A 16,117-nucleotide genomic window follows, 5' to 3' on the forward strand; every position below is an offset into this window, starting at 1 on the left:
TAATAGAGGGAATTGAATTCGGGGGTTAGGAGAGGCTTTACTGAGAACTGAAATCAAAAGAAATATTTAAATTACGTAAATGTATGTCTAGCGTAATGCTACAATAAATCCTTTTGTTTTCCATTCATTTCATTAAATAAACCCTCATGATCATCAACAAGAGATATGCAGTAATTAAGTGCTGATAATAAGAATGTATAAGACAGAGTTCCTGCCTTCAATAAGCTGAAGTCTAGGCTTTTGATTAAGTAGACCTTAGTCTAAGAAAAATTCAGAGGTAAATATTGTATAAAGGATGGCGGGAAAGAGGAGAAAATATATTAACTGATATATACAATGTGTCAGACCTTATGCTAGATGCTTTTATAAACCCTTGTATGTATCCTTTTCAAGGAACAAGAGAAGGGATTCTCCTAATAAGTCCCCCCCAAACAACTAGAGGGGGCAGCTGACTATCAATAGAGAGCCATGTGAAGGAAAGCCTTCCTCTTTAAAGGTCTTAAAGTGCTATTCTGGGAGCTTTTACCAACCACAATCCCAATAGACCCCATCAGCGAATTCCCTTTAGTTAACTATTTTATTGTGTAGAAGTTAGAACCAGAGTTTAGGAGCCCCTGGCTCTTGAATATGTGAGTTTCTTGGGCTCACACAACTATCCATCCAATTTATCATCTTGAAACTAATTAGCCACCTCAGTGGCTTTACCACTTTTTGTAAAGTTTCTTAAAACTTGGAATAACTGATATAGGAAGATCTCACTGGAAATTTAAATTGACTAATTAATCATGTTTGCCCTTTATTATTATTATTTTTTTTTTTTGCGGTACGCGGGCCTCTCACTGTTGTGGCCTCTCCCATTGCGGAGCACAGGCTCCGGACGCGCAGGCTCAGCAGCCATGGCTCACGGGCCCAGCCGCTCCGCGGCATGTGGGATCTTCCTGCACCGGGGCACGAACCCGTGTCCCCTGCATCGGCAGGCGGACTCCCAACCACTGCGCCACCAGGGAAGCCCCATGTTTGCCCTTTAATATGGACTGTTTTGTGGGAAATATTACCTAGGGTAATTTTTCTTTGTGATTTGTTAAAATTCCATTCGTACTCAAAGACTATGGACACATAGACAATTTTTATTTTGTTTTCTCGTGTGTTTGACTCTACATGGCTGTCCTGGGATTTTGTATTAAAAAGTAAATGACACTCTCACATGTTGAAGTAACTTGAATTTTAAGATTTTTCACAATGTAAAAATAAGTAAATATTAAACTCTTCCTCATTTCACAGCTTTTTTTCCGGAAGCTTGTTGCTGACATGCTGTTGATCCAAACATACTCCAACAAAATGCTTCCTTCTTTATTGCAAAAGAAAGAGACATTTTGGGCAGAACAAGAAAAGGAAGTTAAATTACTAGAAGAAAAGTCACACCAGTGTGGAATAAAGCTGCAAAGTTTATTGCAGGTATGTGGCTTTCATAAATTTTGTACTTAAGCCGGGAATTCTGGATTTTCAACCATCACCTCTAGGTTTGAAAACAAGTATCTGGTTGTTATTAAGCAGTAGTTAAGTGGGCACCAGCAGTGAGGAATGTGGAATCCTGTTCCAGCTCTGACTGCTACTCCCGGAATGAAATATTAGCTGAGATTTCTTATATGTTGGTTAGGGATGGCACAGCATCTTTCTACCTTCTAGCTTTGTGTACAAATAAACAAAATGGAAAGCACTTTGAGATCTTGAATGAGATCATTTGATGAAATAGTCAGTGGTTCAGAAATTGTGCATCCCGAAGAGGACAAGCCCAGATGTTCTGTTGCTGAAGTGGATTCATAACAGTCCTGTCCCAATTCAAAGAAAAAAATTAAGCTTACATAAAGCTCTTTCTCAATTTTAAGGTTTATTTCCCCTTTAACTTCTTAAACACGGTGGATGTTAGCACATACAGGAAATAAACAAAAAACAAAGAAATATTCAACTTTTTTTTTTTAATTTATTTTCTTTTTGGTTGCATTGAGTCTTCGTTGCAGCACGCGGGCTTTCTCTAGTTGTGGCGAGCGGGGGCTACTCTTCATTGCAATGCGTGGGCTTCTCGTCGCAGTGACTTCTCTTGTGGAGCACGGGCTCTAGGCTCACAGGCTTCAGTAGTTGTGGCACGTGGGCTCAGTAGTTGTGGCTCGCGGGCTCTAGAGCGCAGGCTCAGTAGTTGTGGCGCACAAGCTTAGTTGCTCCGCGACATGTGGGATCTTCCCAGACCAGGGATCAAACCCGTGTCCCCTGCACCGGCAGGCGGATTCCTAACCACTACGCCACCAGGAAAGTTCCAGTATTCAACCTTTTAATGTGATAATAAACTATGGTATTATTTTATGCTAATAAAAGTAATTTTCTAGTTAGTGTGTCAAGTTGATATTTATAGTAATAGTTCATCATATTTATAAAAAAGACTCCATGAGGGACTTCCCTGGCAGTCCAGTGGTTAAGACTCCACGCTTTCACTGCAGGGGGCACAGGTTTACTCCCTGGTCAGGGAACTAAGATCCCACATGCTCTGTGGCACAGCCAAATAAATAATAAATAAGTTAAAAAAAAACCCAAAAAAAACGACTCCATGAACCCAGTGAGTGCCCCTAACAGCCATGTCACCTGCTGTTTCACTAGCTATGAGAATTACTAAGGTGGTTAATTTTCCAGCAGGTAAGATTTCATGTCCCTAAGTCAGCTCTGTAGAGTGCTGAGACCCTAGGGGTGGGCTGCTATGGAAATGGAGAGAGCTAGGACAAGGCAGACTCAGGCTAAGGCAGTAGTTACTCCCCTGATGAAGCGTAAGCCCATAACTTCTCAAACAGCTTCTTCAAGCAGCACGGTAGGGTAACGGTTTGGGTTGTGTTTGTTGGGTAATGTTCGTGGGACTGGGGATTGGAGCAGGGAGCATTGGGAGAAGCCTAACAGAAGCTTCTGTTGAAAAAGACTTTACAAGTTAGCCCCTTCCTTTCCAAGTAAGAGAAAGGCTCTGAGGTCTCCACAGATGTGCATGCTGAGAGTATCACTTTAACTTAATCCTATTATTCCCTACTCGATTCGACGAGACAAGCATAAAACCCTAATATCAACTGGGTTTTTAAAAACCTTCTCCACAAAGCAGTGGAAGTGGAGTTGTTTCCCACCAGACACTGAGCTCTTACTAGGGTGGGTTATATCTCAGAAACCCCTGGAATCTGTGCTTTAATTTTGTACGGTCTCAGAGCTCATTTTTGTTTTTAGGATTAATTTTGTCATTATCTGGAACTAATCTAGAAAAAGCCCCCTGCTGATCATGTGTTCTTAATTCTTTAGAAATGGGAAGAGTTTGATGAAAACTATGCATCTCTTGAAAAGGACCTGGAAATTCTTGTATCTACGTTGCCCTCTGTGAGTTTGGTGGAAGAGACGGAGGAAAGATTAATGGAAAGGATTTCATTTTACCAGGTATTTTGCTTCCACTTAAGCCGCCAAAGTCATTGTCTGTAGCACTTTGTGTTTTTATTGTGTTTTGACTAAATTACTTGACTTTGAAGGTGAACGATTTGGATTGAAATGAAATATCATTCCTCACACAACTCACAGTGAGACATATTTGGGGTAACTGCAGATTTACTTGGGGGCTTCTTGACATAGCCACGTGTCTGACGTGGGGTCGGGACCTTGGTTTGAGTCCTGGCTCTCACTTATCACTTCGTCAACTTTCTGTCTCTAAGCCACAGTGTCTTTATCTGTAGCATGTAGGTAATCAAGCTGGTGCTACCAGTCTCTGGAGGTGGATGTCAGTGGGTGTGGACATGAGCTAAAGTATGGGAAGAACTTTGTAAACCACGGGCCTCTGAACATATTTTTAGTTTTATGACAACAGTGAAGCCCTGACTGGACATAGCCTATGAGACAAACAATAATCTGTTACCTGCCACCAGCGTTATAAAGAGACTTCAAACTTGAAATTTTTTCTTGTGTAATGTTTGATATTGTTATTATCAAAGTCTCTGTGTCTCAAATTTCAATGCCATAGAAAAGATAAAACCTTAAAATGGTTTTCAAGTGGTATTGAGAACATGACCAACAAGATAAAAACAAGTTTTAAATATTTTCTGCAGAGACTGAAAATACTTAGTTTTAACTTTAGAATGTATGTGGTCGGAATCTGAGTTGTGCAGCTAGAGGTTGCTATCAAATATCAACTTTAAAACTTCAAAGGCAGGTTTGTTGCCGGACCAGACCGGATGGAAGAAGAAGGCATGGAATACTTGGCAGGGTCCCACCATTCCTTGGAGGCACTTAAGCTCCTGTAAGGAACATTTTTCAGAGGCTGGAATGCTGTAGTTATTCTCTCTAGGTGTCTTGAAAGCTGCCATTGATGTCTTTGCCATCTTGTCATATTGAGTTGAACTCAGAGATAAAGCTGAATCTTTTGGGGGCGGGAAGCTGCTCTTTAATTCTTTGTTAGCCTAGGGGTGCAGAAAGTACCATCTGAACAGCTGAAAGAATGCAGCTGAAAACAGATCGGTTTTAAACCTTCTTATATTAAGAAACAGTTCATATTAGCCAACCTGATGGAAGCCTGAGTATTTCCCCAAGAGTAGCTGTATACCTTAAACTATAACCTGTGATTCTGTTAAGTTAGAAATATTTTAAAAATCAAAATAATTGTTCTAAGACTTTTAAATACATTTGCCAGACTAAAAGAAGACAGATATCTAGTAAAGCCCATCTCACTGATAGCGTTCCTTAGGTCATTATCGTCTTCTGCGTCATGGAGAGGTTTGTGTGTATCTTGATCAGGGGACGTCTGTGGGCCGGGAATGTCGGGTCAGTCCGTTGCATGGCCTCTGGTGTTGAACAAGCTGTGTTCCAATGCCGGTTGACACCTCACTGACCGAGTGACCAGTGCATTCTGACTCCCGTGTATAAAATGGGAAAATTAAAACTTCTCAGATATGAGGGCAACCCATGAAACAATAGCATTTCCATGTAACTGTAACAAAAGATATTTTGAAAAAAAAAAAAAACTTCTCAGAGATGCTCTTAAGATGAAGTGTCTCACACTGAAGGCTTAGAAAATTAGAACCTTTTTTTTTTAAACTAATGTTGGACATTTTATTCTAGCCTGTGGACTCAGGCAGGCAGAAGGAGTTGCAGCTAGGAGTGGTGGAAAGGGCATTGGAGGTAGACTTTTTTATTAATTTTTAAAAAAGCTTAAGTTAATTGGAAAATAGCAAATGTTCTGTTTTGATCATAATTTATTTTTTAAGATTAAATTTAAGTAACTGTCAGGATATGTGTCATTAGCTGAACCCAACTGCAGAAGATAATTGCCTTTAGACAGAGTTCTCTTCAGGGGGTCATCGCATTCACAGTTCTGAAGATTTTTATTTTTTCATGAAGTTGAATTAGCAATGTGTTGTTTTCATTTATTCTTCTAAAATCCTCTTCTTTTCTCCCTCCTGAATCCTTATATCCAGAAGACTCAAAAGGAGCTTTTCCCCCTACTGTTTGGGTCTAAAAGATGATAAAGAAATGTTTTCTTATTTATCCCTTTCATACCTAGGCCGCAATGTAAAATGCTTCCAGGTGCCCAGGCAGGAGAACGGAAATAAGGGTCACTGACTGGGTGGACAGTTGGAGGGCTGGTGGGGACATTGGTGGAGGAGAACCCAGGAGAACAGCCTCTTCCAAAGGAGCTTGCTAGAGCTTCCTGTTTTCCCCGAGTCACAGGAAATCTTGATTTCTATGTAAAATTTCTTGATTTTCAGAATAAGCTTTAAGTCACACAAAACCTCTCTGCAAGCTCTGCACCCTGTAGACCATCACCTTTTTAGTTTCTAGGTGAAAGAAGTAACGATCAGATCTAAATCTGTGAATTTTCATTTTATATTGCATGTATAATCTGTGCAGTAGAAATGCATTGGACACTCTCATTGTGAAAGATAATTAATAATCCATTAATCATGTTTGTTCAGCCAGACTGCAAGAGTCTTGAGGGTTTGGAAAGTGTTACTGTTTCTTCAGTAGCCTCTACTGTAGGTTTTTCATGAAGTATTTGTGAATTGACTGGCTGATTTAATTTTTAAATAATTCACTCTATGACTTTATTTTTATTAGCAAATAAAAAGAAACATCGATGAGAAGCATGCCCGGCTTTACCAGACTGTGAATGAAGGCAAACAGCTGGTGGTCTCCGTGAGCTGTCCTGAACTAGAGGGCCAGATTGCAAAACTGGAAGAGCAGTGGTTGTCCCTAAACAAAAAAATTGATCATGAACTACACAGACTACAAACGCTTCTCAAGCATCTGCTCAGGTGTGGTTTCTTAGGGATTGATTGGCTTCAGAAAAAGACCTCAGAGGGATTCTGCAGTCAACCAGATTTTACATGCCGTCCCCCTGTTGTATGGTTTTTGACAGTCTAAAGCAGTTGAGTCCCTCTTCCAGGCTAAATGGGAACTAGAGTCTCTGATGCTAGTTTGCAAGACTCAGGATAATGTGTAATCAGTCCTGTGGAAACTAGGAATTATGTTATAAAATTATACACATGTTACCTTTATGCCATGATGTTGCTCTTTCCTACACTCTTCCAAAATTTTTTTAAATCTTAAAAATAATTTTAGCTAATGGAATAGTTTGGAAAAGTCTTTGGAGTTCTTCAAAGAATTTTTTTGCTTTAACTAATCAAATCTTTAAAAAATTTTTTTTTCATTTTGTATTGAAGTATACTTGATTTACAATGTTGTGTTAGTTTCTGGTGTATATAGCAAAGTGATACATAATACATGTTCAGTAATATATGTTCAGTTGTATATATAATACATATATTCTTTTTCATATTCTTTTCCATTGTGGTTTATTATAGGATACTGAATATAGTTCTGTATGCTTTATAGTAGGACCTTGTTGTTTATCTGTTTTATATATAGTAGTATGTATTTGTTAATCCCAAACTCCTAATTTATCCCTCCCCATCCCTTTCCCCTTTGGTGGCCACAAGTTTGTTTTCTATGTCTGTGAGTCTGTTTCTGTATTGTAAATAAGTTCATTTTTATCATATTTTAGATTCCACATATAAGTGATATCACATGGTATTTGTCTTTCTCTTACTTCATTCTTGAAACCCTTGAAGAAGGTAGAAAACATAGAACATTTAGCCTCATTTTCTTTCCCACCTCTTAGGGAGGCTGTCTTAGCCTAGAGAAGTTTAGAAGTTACAAGAGGGACAGCATTTTGCTTGGATATTTTCATTCCATCAGATAAATATATTGGCATCCAGCCAATAGCAATTTGCTATTATACAACTTATACCAATGCTGGTTATATTTTTACTGTACACAAATCTATAGAGGACGTTTGATGAATAAAAATAATTTCTGTCCTTACCTATGGGTTTACTTTTGTATAGCTGTAATAAACTTTTAAAAGGCTATTTTAGACTTTAAAATGCCTCTTTGTTCTTCATTAGTCATTATAGAGTCATAGAAAATGACAGGAGCATCAGATTTGGGACCTGGGATTAAACAGGGTATAATTCTTTAAAAAAATCATGATTTTTCTGAATAATAGGATTGGTCAACACAAGAAAACAAATGGTGAAACAGAAGAAAATATACAGGGGATGCAATCATTTCTAATTTCCTTTCTCTCCCACTTTGCTCCTATTAGTTATAACAGAGATTCAGATCAGTTAACCAAGTGGTTGGAATCTTCTCAGCAAACTCTGAACTACTGGAAAGAGCAGTCCCTCAATGTGTCTCAGGACTTGGACACAATCAGAAGCAACATAAACAATTTTTTTGTAAGTTGTAATACAATAGGCTCAGGTAATTGTTGGTTAGAAAAAAATATCGGGGGAAAATTAGGAGAGTTGGTTTGATAGTTTCCATAATCATTTGTAGATAAGGGGTAAAACTTGGGCTAATAGCAGCTGCATTCTTCAAACTTAGAACTATTTGTTTATACTATTGATTTATATGCTTATAATAATAAAGTATATTTTAAATTGACACTACAAAATATATATATATATTTAAAACTTGCCCTAACATGGGGCATGTTTTACAAGTGCAGAAAATAACTCCCCTACCTGCCCCCTAAAACCTCACAGGATTATTAATTCATAAATGTAAGCTAATAAATACATGGTTTTAAATTGTTATATACAGAATTGATGTTTCTACTAAAATGTTATTGTTCTATTGTTTTAAGGGTTTTTTCTGAAGAAAAGAATGTATTAATTTTGTGATATAAATTATACTTTGAGACCTTTTCATCTTTTCCCTTAGTCTTTTCTCCATTTTTCATATTTTGTAGCTATGATTACTCACTTTGATATTAAAATGTAAATATTTTTAAAATATACTTGGAAAAAACCTGTAAGTACCAGGAACGATTTCAGATATTCTAGTTAAAAATTTGTTGTGGGGCTTCCCTGGTGGCGCAGTGGTTGAGAGCCCGCCTGCCGATGCAGGGGACGTGGGTTTGTGCCCCGGTCCGGGAGGATCCCACATGCCGCGGAGCGGCTGGGCCCGTGAGCCATGAGCTTGCGCTGAGCTTGCGCGGCCAGAGCCTATGCTCCGCAACGGGAGAGGCCACAACAGGGAGAGGCCCGCATACCGCAAAAAAAAAAAAAAAAAATTTGTTGTGTTTAGTTCATTTAATATGAACTTTTTAAAAAAATGAACTTTGTGCTGTGTTCCATATTTTCTTTTTATAGTTGAAATGATGATTTGTCTATTTTTAAAAATATTAATCCATTAGATTATAAGCCACTCAAGGGGCAGGAACTCCATCTCTTTTGTTCCCCACCGTATATCAAATGCCTGGAACAGTGCCTGACACTTAGCAGGAAAAATGTGTGTGTGTGTGTGTGTGTGTGTGTATGCGCTCACATGTAAGCACATATACACATGTACACATACATACATACACATATAAATATTTACTGTTTGAATTGAATTCATTTATTTAGTTTTGGGCTCTAACCAGTTATTCTGACTCTTAGTTACTCCATGCCTTATTTATTTATATTTATTTATTTGTTTGTTTATTTATTTATTTGGCTGTGTTGGGTCTTCAATGCTGGGCGTGGGCTTTCTCTAGTGGCGAGTGGGGGCTACTCTTCATTGCGGTGCGCGGGCTCCTCATTGCGGTGTCTTCTCTTGTTGAGGAGCACGGGCTCTAGGCGCGCGGGCTTCAGTAGTTGTGGCACAGAGGCTCAGTAGTTGTGGCTCGCAGGCTCTAGAGTGCAGGCTCACTAGTTGCGGTGCATGGGCTTAGTTGCTCCGCGGCATGTGGGATCTTCCCAGGCCAGGGTTCGAACCCATGTCCCCTGCATTGGCAGGTGGATTCTTAACCACTGCACCACCAGGGAAGTCCCTCCATGCCACATTTAAATTTTAAAAGTTTCTAAACTGTAAAACTGTTTCCTTTTAGGAGTTTTCAAAGGAACTTGATGAAAAGTCCTCCTTGAAAACTGCAGTTCTAAGTACTGGGAACCAACTTCTTCACCTGAAAGAAGCTGATACAGCGACACTGAGAGCTTCTTTAGCACAGTTTGAACAAAAGTGGACAATGCTCATAACTCAACTTCCTGACATCCAAGAAAAACTTCACCAGGTAAGTATTTAAAGACCCAGCGTTTGAATTAGCATTCACTTGTTAGCTCACAGCTCCTTTAAAATCATTTCTCTGACTCAGTAATTTTCATTGACACTGCCTATCTTTTCTCTGGCACCACTGAATATAGGTCTTAATTACTGGACTCTCCTCCAGTGGGATCTTTTTTAAGAGAGAAATCAGGCTTAATTACTTTATTTCCCAGTTTATCTGCACCACTGTGTTAGTTTATGTGAAGGTCATTGTCATTGTTTTGGGGTCACTTATTCTGAGCTTGAATGCTGGGTTTGTTTTTGTGAGTAACCTGCATAATTATGTGGCAAGACCTTTTATCAAACCAGATATTATCTTAAGTGATGCCCTGATTCATTTTGTTAACTGCAGGTAATTAAATAGAAATCATTTTGATTTTGCAGCTTCAGATGGAGAAATTGCCATCTCGTAAAGCAATAACAGAAATGATTAACTGGATGAACAATGTGGAACATCAAACTGCAGATGAAGACTCTGAGCATTCACTGAGTTCTGCATCTCAAGTTAAAAATCTTCTTCACAAGTACAAGGTAATTACACAAAAAAGCCAGAAGCCTTTTCATTAAATAAAGAAGGCAAGTGAGTTGGAAGGGAAATACTGAACAAAGAGACATGGAGGATATTATTTAGAAAAACGAATTCTAAGGGTGGGGAATGGGATGGTGGATGATTCTAGAGAGAGGAGTTAGTATACTTGCTCTTATTCTGCCCAGATTCCTTTGGTAGCTCCCATCACCACAGGACAGAATCCAAGCTTTTAACTGGCTCTGGCTCTTCATTTCCCCACATAAACCCTGGACTCTGCCTGAACCAAATCCTTTGCGGTCCCTCCACCGCTCCTGGCGCTCTCCTGCTCATGCTTTTGCTTTTGTACGTGCTGTACCTTTGGCCTGGAATTCCAGTGTCCCGCTTTTAGCTGTAGGAATCTTCTTAGTCATCCTTCAAGAGTTAGTTCAAGTAGCTTCTCATTTGGAAATCTACCCTGACTCTCCCAGCCAGATCAGTTTACTTTCCAGGATTAGGTGTCTCCATGGTGCTATCAATAGTTCCTGTCACCCGGTATTATAATTATTTTCTTACTTGCCTATCTCCCCACCTTGACTTAGCCTCTTGAGAGCAGGGGCTCCTCCTTTACCTCCCTGAAACAGCACACCTAGCCCAACACCTGGCATCCAATAGGTGTTAAGTAAATGTTCTTTGAATAAGAGAATGCGTAAGGAAAAGTTGATATCCTTCTACAAATAGATAGGAATGTGGCCTTCTCCACAATATTTGATTTCAGGTAGATTTAACTAACATTTAACAAGCCACGTCCCAACACTTATTGTGTGCCGGGCAAGGTGTTTGCCACTAGGAACACAAAGATGAATGAAGACTCTGATCCTTGCTTTCCAAGACCTCATAGGCTAATGGATCTAGCCTCTGGTAGGCAGAAGATGAATGGCTTAATCACAAAGCATGGTATTAGCAAGAATTTCCTATTTATATCCTATCCCATCCTAACTTCAGTGAGTAGTACAATCTGTAGAGGGTCTATGTGTATTTTTCTCACAGGCCCTAGTAACCTAGCACATAGTTTTACCCCTGGATGTCTCCTGTGGAGGTGCTAGAACTTGCCAGAATAAACCCAACAAGTATCAGCCTTAACAGAAACATGCTTGGCTCTGGGGGGGTTTAGGATTGCTCTAGAACTTAAAGTCATCCAAACGGGGAGGCCTAGACGGTCCGCAGAGGAACAGAGAAGCTGCCTAAACTGGCAGAGCTCCTTAAAGGCGTCCTGGGTTTTCTGGGAGAGTCTTAACTTCAGACCTCCCATCCTGTCATTCCCATGAGCCCACAGGATGGCTCTGAATTCCAGTGGAGCTCTCAGGAAGACTCTCAAAGGAACCCTTTGTCAGTCTCTGGGTCTTGATTTTGGTTCCTATGATGCAGCTACCGTACATGGTACCATCTTTGACGTTTCAGTCTGTTTGAAAGCGGTGAGTCTCTCTGTTCCCAGGAACGTGTAATTCCCCAAAAGTCTCTCCACTCAAATAAAGCAGATGTATGGTGGGGTTGGGGGAGGGTAGAACATAACTCCAGACAGGCGCCTTTTGATTACTGGGTGGGAGCCTGGCGCCCCCTACAGTGCACCAAAGGAGAGGTCCAGTTCATCTACTTCAATTCAGGCTTTGGTGGTTTAATTTTGTTTTCTTTGTTCATTTTAGGAGTTTAGAATGGAAATGGACTATAAACAATGGATAGTTGACTTTGTTAACCAGTCATTACTTCAGTTAAGCACCTGTGATGTAGAAAGTAAGCGCTATGAGAGAACAGAGTTTGCAGAGCATCTCGGAGAGATGAACCGCCAGTGGCACCGGGTCCACGGAACACTGAATGGAAAGGTGAGCTCATGGTCACAGCTTGATGTGTGATTTAGCCTTTGCAAAATACCACTTTCTGAAAAATTTTAAGACATTTGTGGGACCTCCCCGTTGGTCCAGTGGTTAAGACTCCACACTCCACTGCAGGGGGCATGTGTTCGATCCCTGGTCGGGGAACTAATATCCTGCATGCTGCATGGAGTGGCCAAAAATATTAATTAAAAAAAACAAAAAGACATTTGTCTGGTTAACTTACAGTTAAAACCTAATAATCATCTCAATTCTAGCCCCTTTTAAATCCTGTCCTCCATTGGTGCATATAAGAGTTGGAAATAGTTTTTATATTTCTTTGCAATTTCTTAGTGGGAAATTGACTTAGGCAAGTGAAGAGGAGAAATGTTATTTAAGAAGATGTCGAGTATTACATGAGGCTACTAAATGGTCACAACTTTTGACATTTTCTGTGAAAGTAGATGTTAAAAAGCAGCGAAGCTATTTCAGCTTTAGAAAGATTATTAAAAGGAAGAAAAATGTATATGGCTTCCTGGTAGATTTTCATTCCATGACCGAAAAGATTAAGGAAACTTATTCTTGGGAAAATATTTAATATTTATATACAATAGTGAAAATTGGTTGATTTCTTTATTGTGTGGAGAATGCATACAAATAGATCCATACAATTAAGATTTGAGTACATGCATGGACAAAGAACATGAGCAGATAATTCACAAAAGAGAAAATTATAATTGGCAAATAAATATGGAAAGGTTACCACTTTAATTGCCAGATATTTGGAATAAACATTAATAACATTATACACTTACTAAATTAGAAAAACTTAAGATAAAGATAAAAGCCCAAGGCTTTCACATTCATACACTGCAGATAATGGCTTACATACCCTTTTGGAAAGCATTCAGAAAATTTCAAGAACCATAATAATCATCTTATCTCTTAACCCAGCAGTCCACTTCTTTTACATTTATCTTAAGTAGATAGTTCTTCAAAAAGGAAAAGATATGTGCACCAAGTGTTCAATTCAACATTATTTATTCTGGTGAAAAATGTAGACTGCCTGAATTTCCAACTCGAGAGAAATAATTAATCAAATTATATGGTGTCCATTTGATGAAATACTGGGCAGCCTTTTAAGTTAATACAAGTCATGACATAGAAAGTGCCTATGGCATATGAAAAGAAGTATAAAACATTATATATACTATGATTGTAACCTAATAAACATTGTCAGCATTAGAAATGAGAAGAATCACAGACATTTAAAAAATATTACTTTATTAAATTGATGCATTATTTGTGATATTCTTTATATTGACAGTTTTTAAGTGAGTCTAATGAAGAGTCTAGGGGAAAAAAATTTTCTTAAGCTTTACATATATCAATAGATGATACAATGAAAAAATATTGAGTGTTAGCAACATGATTTTGTTTTGTACAGATATTGTGGAACTCCAGAACAGCCAGCTTTCTTATCAGGTTAGCTTTCATTTCAAATGTTAGATTTTTTTTAAAAAGGAGAAAATAATTCATATTTCCTGACTTATGAATCTTTATTCCAAAAGTTGTTGGGAAATCTTGTGCAATACGTTAGAAATCTGAGAAGAAACAAAATTATCCTATTAAAAATAACATATCACGACATTTACATTTTAAACATGTGGTTTAAAAACAGAAAATTTTATTTTCTTATTCATAACTGGTAGATACAACAATTAGAACAACTTTTGGAAAGTATCACTGAGAATGAAAACAAAATACAGATTCTGAACAACTGGATGGAGGCACAAGAGGAGAGACTGAACACTTTACAAAAACCTGAAAGTGTGATCTCGGTGCAGAAGACACTCCTGGATTGTCAGGTGAGAAGACACACAGCACCTGTCCAGTGTGGCTTGGTCAGGCTTTTAGTTACCATGCCTGCCCCAGGGAGCAGGCCAAGCTGCTATAGTTTCTGAGGGTTCTCCTCAAAGACCCCAGGTACTTACTTTCTTCTATAAAATAGATGTGTCCATGTGTTTTACAGAATTGCAAAATGCTGTTTTTAAATGATAAACAGAAGTATTTTTATGGTTATTGTAGCTCTTAAGAGATTTGAATGCTACTCCTAAGAAAAAAATATTGGGAGTTCCCTGGCAGTCCAGTGGTTAGGATTCGGTGCTTTCACTGCTGTGGCCTGGGTTCAGTCCCTGGTTGGGGAACCAAGATCTCACAAGCCGCACTGTGCGGCCAGAAAAAAAAAAAAAAAAAAAAAGTTCCACAGGAATTTTGATTTAGATGTTTTCCAGTTTTTGTGTTTTTATTAATTTCTCCAGTATTTACAAAATTACTCTGAAATCTCCATGATTTTTAGTATTTCTTTCTGTTTCTTCAGAGGAAAATGGTTTTATTTTACCTACTGTGTCATGTGTTCTCAAAGGACTACTTTTCCCTCAGAACCACTGTCTAAATCCCATTTGGGCCAGAGCATGTTGGCTGTGCCCTTTTTTCGTTCAGTCATCATTTGCCAGGTCACTTGGTCTTTGAGGTGCCCTCACCCATGGGTTTACTCCTCCCTCCCCACCACCCTGATTGTGTCACTCCTGTTGAGAGCAGTTCCACTGTCCCAGAGCTGTAGACGGCACAGGTTACGTGGGTTCTGCACCGCCTACAGGAAGGCGTGGCGCTCCTCACTGTTGGGGCTGGAAAGTCGGCTCAGACCCCTGTTCTACTTAGAAGGTTACAGAATGATACTGGATATAGTATATGGGCAGCAACACCTCCATAAGAGATCTTTTCAGATGGTCGTATCCTGTTTCTAACTACCCACTAGCCATTTCCATTTTAGAGTGTTTACAGCCACCTCCTGACTGGAAGGTCAGTGCTGTAGCACCCCCAGCTGGCCACCCTGCTTTCACCTGAGTGCTAAGTTATTCAGGCCTGGGATGTCATCACTATTTTCCAGATGGGAAAATGCAGACTTGGCAGTTTGATGACTTAACGCTTGGTCCAACAGCCAGTACAGGGCAGACGTGGAATGGAGACTATATCTCCTAGACTCTTTCTACTATACCATGATGATACGGACTTGCTACCTAGACTCTTCTAAAATCTAGAGCCATGTAATAATGGAAAGTATTGTAAAACCTCATTTTGTAATATTGTAAATTCATATTACAAAATTTCACTGTAAAAATTGAATTGAGAGTGTGATATGATTAAAATGTCTTCTGTGTAATGTTATTAAATTATATACTCTATCGGCATTATTACTTGAAAAGTGAAGACTCCTACCTCTTACCCCTTATTAATTGTTTTGTAATATTGTGCATATGAAAACCTTTTCCTTTTGCCCTTCCAGGATATAGAAAATCAACTTGCAATTAAGTCCAAAGCATTGGATGAATTGAGACAAAGTTACCTGACTTCAGAGAGTGGGACAATGCCATTGCTGGAAGATACAGCATCCAGAATTGATGAGTTATTTCAAAAGAAAAACAGTGTTATCAACCAGGTACTAGAATTCATTTACAGTGTACTATTTCTCTCCACGTATCCTTCTTTTGTCTTATTTCTTGTTTAATAATGGACACTCACTCCATACCAAAAACTGAAAAGTTGCTGTGAAAACTACTGAAGTGAAGTACAGAAAAACATTTCAGATCTCTCTTACTTTTTTCCTTCACTGGATAATCAGAGGCAAAGCCACCAAATTCCCACATCCTTGGCAAGCTAGAAATCCACCTGGTTATCTTTGTTTTGTCTAATGTACTCACACACACAAAAATGTCTCCACCCCCAACCCCAAACCCAACAGAGCATCTGGTGTTGTTTCTTGGCCAGATATACAGGAGCAGTTATGAAGAAGCAGCTCAGATTCCCCACACCCAGGGAGATGCCTCAGGGAGGGCGTGATCCTATCGCATGTAGCCTCTATTAAGCTAGAAGCATGGTCAGCATAGGGAAAACTCCAGAGGTGGGGAGAAACAGCATGTGGTGAGGAGAAAGCATAGAAGACTGTGGAAGACGTCTGGTAATTGTATGAAAGGCTTGTCAAAGTCTGCATTTACCCCTTCTGGGAGGAAGAACACCAAAAGACAAAGGA

General features: G+C 39.1%; 1 protein-coding gene across 1 annotated transcript in view; it reads left to right on the plus strand.

Moving 5' to 3' along the window:
- The window catches only part of SYNE2 (spectrin repeat containing nuclear envelope protein 2), a gene marked incomplete at its 3' end in the record, with an annotated part of 274,897 nt that overhangs the window by 190,261 nt on the left and 68,519 nt on the right, over positions 1-16,117 (plus strand). The window contains exons 76-84 of the mRNA XM_079701370.1: positions 1,282-1,455; positions 3,325-3,456; positions 6,121-6,317; positions 7,670-7,802; positions 9,440-9,622; positions 10,039-10,185; positions 11,863-12,039; positions 13,740-13,895; positions 15,374-15,526. Of these exons, the coding sequence (XP_079557496.1) occupies positions 1,282-1,455; positions 3,325-3,456; positions 6,121-6,317; positions 7,670-7,802; positions 9,440-9,622; positions 10,039-10,185; positions 11,863-12,039; positions 13,740-13,895; positions 15,374-15,526 (1,452 nt within the window). The remainder of the gene's footprint in view (positions 1-1,281; positions 1,456-3,324; positions 3,457-6,120; positions 6,318-7,669; positions 7,803-9,439; positions 9,623-10,038; positions 10,186-11,862; positions 12,040-13,739; positions 13,896-15,373; positions 15,527-16,117) is intronic.

The sequence above is a fragment of the Hyperoodon ampullatus genome (genome assembly GCF_949752795.1).
Source record: "Hyperoodon ampullatus genome assembly, chromosome: 3".
Lineage (NCBI taxonomy): Eukaryota > Metazoa > Chordata > Mammalia > Artiodactyla > Ziphiidae > Hyperoodon > Hyperoodon ampullatus.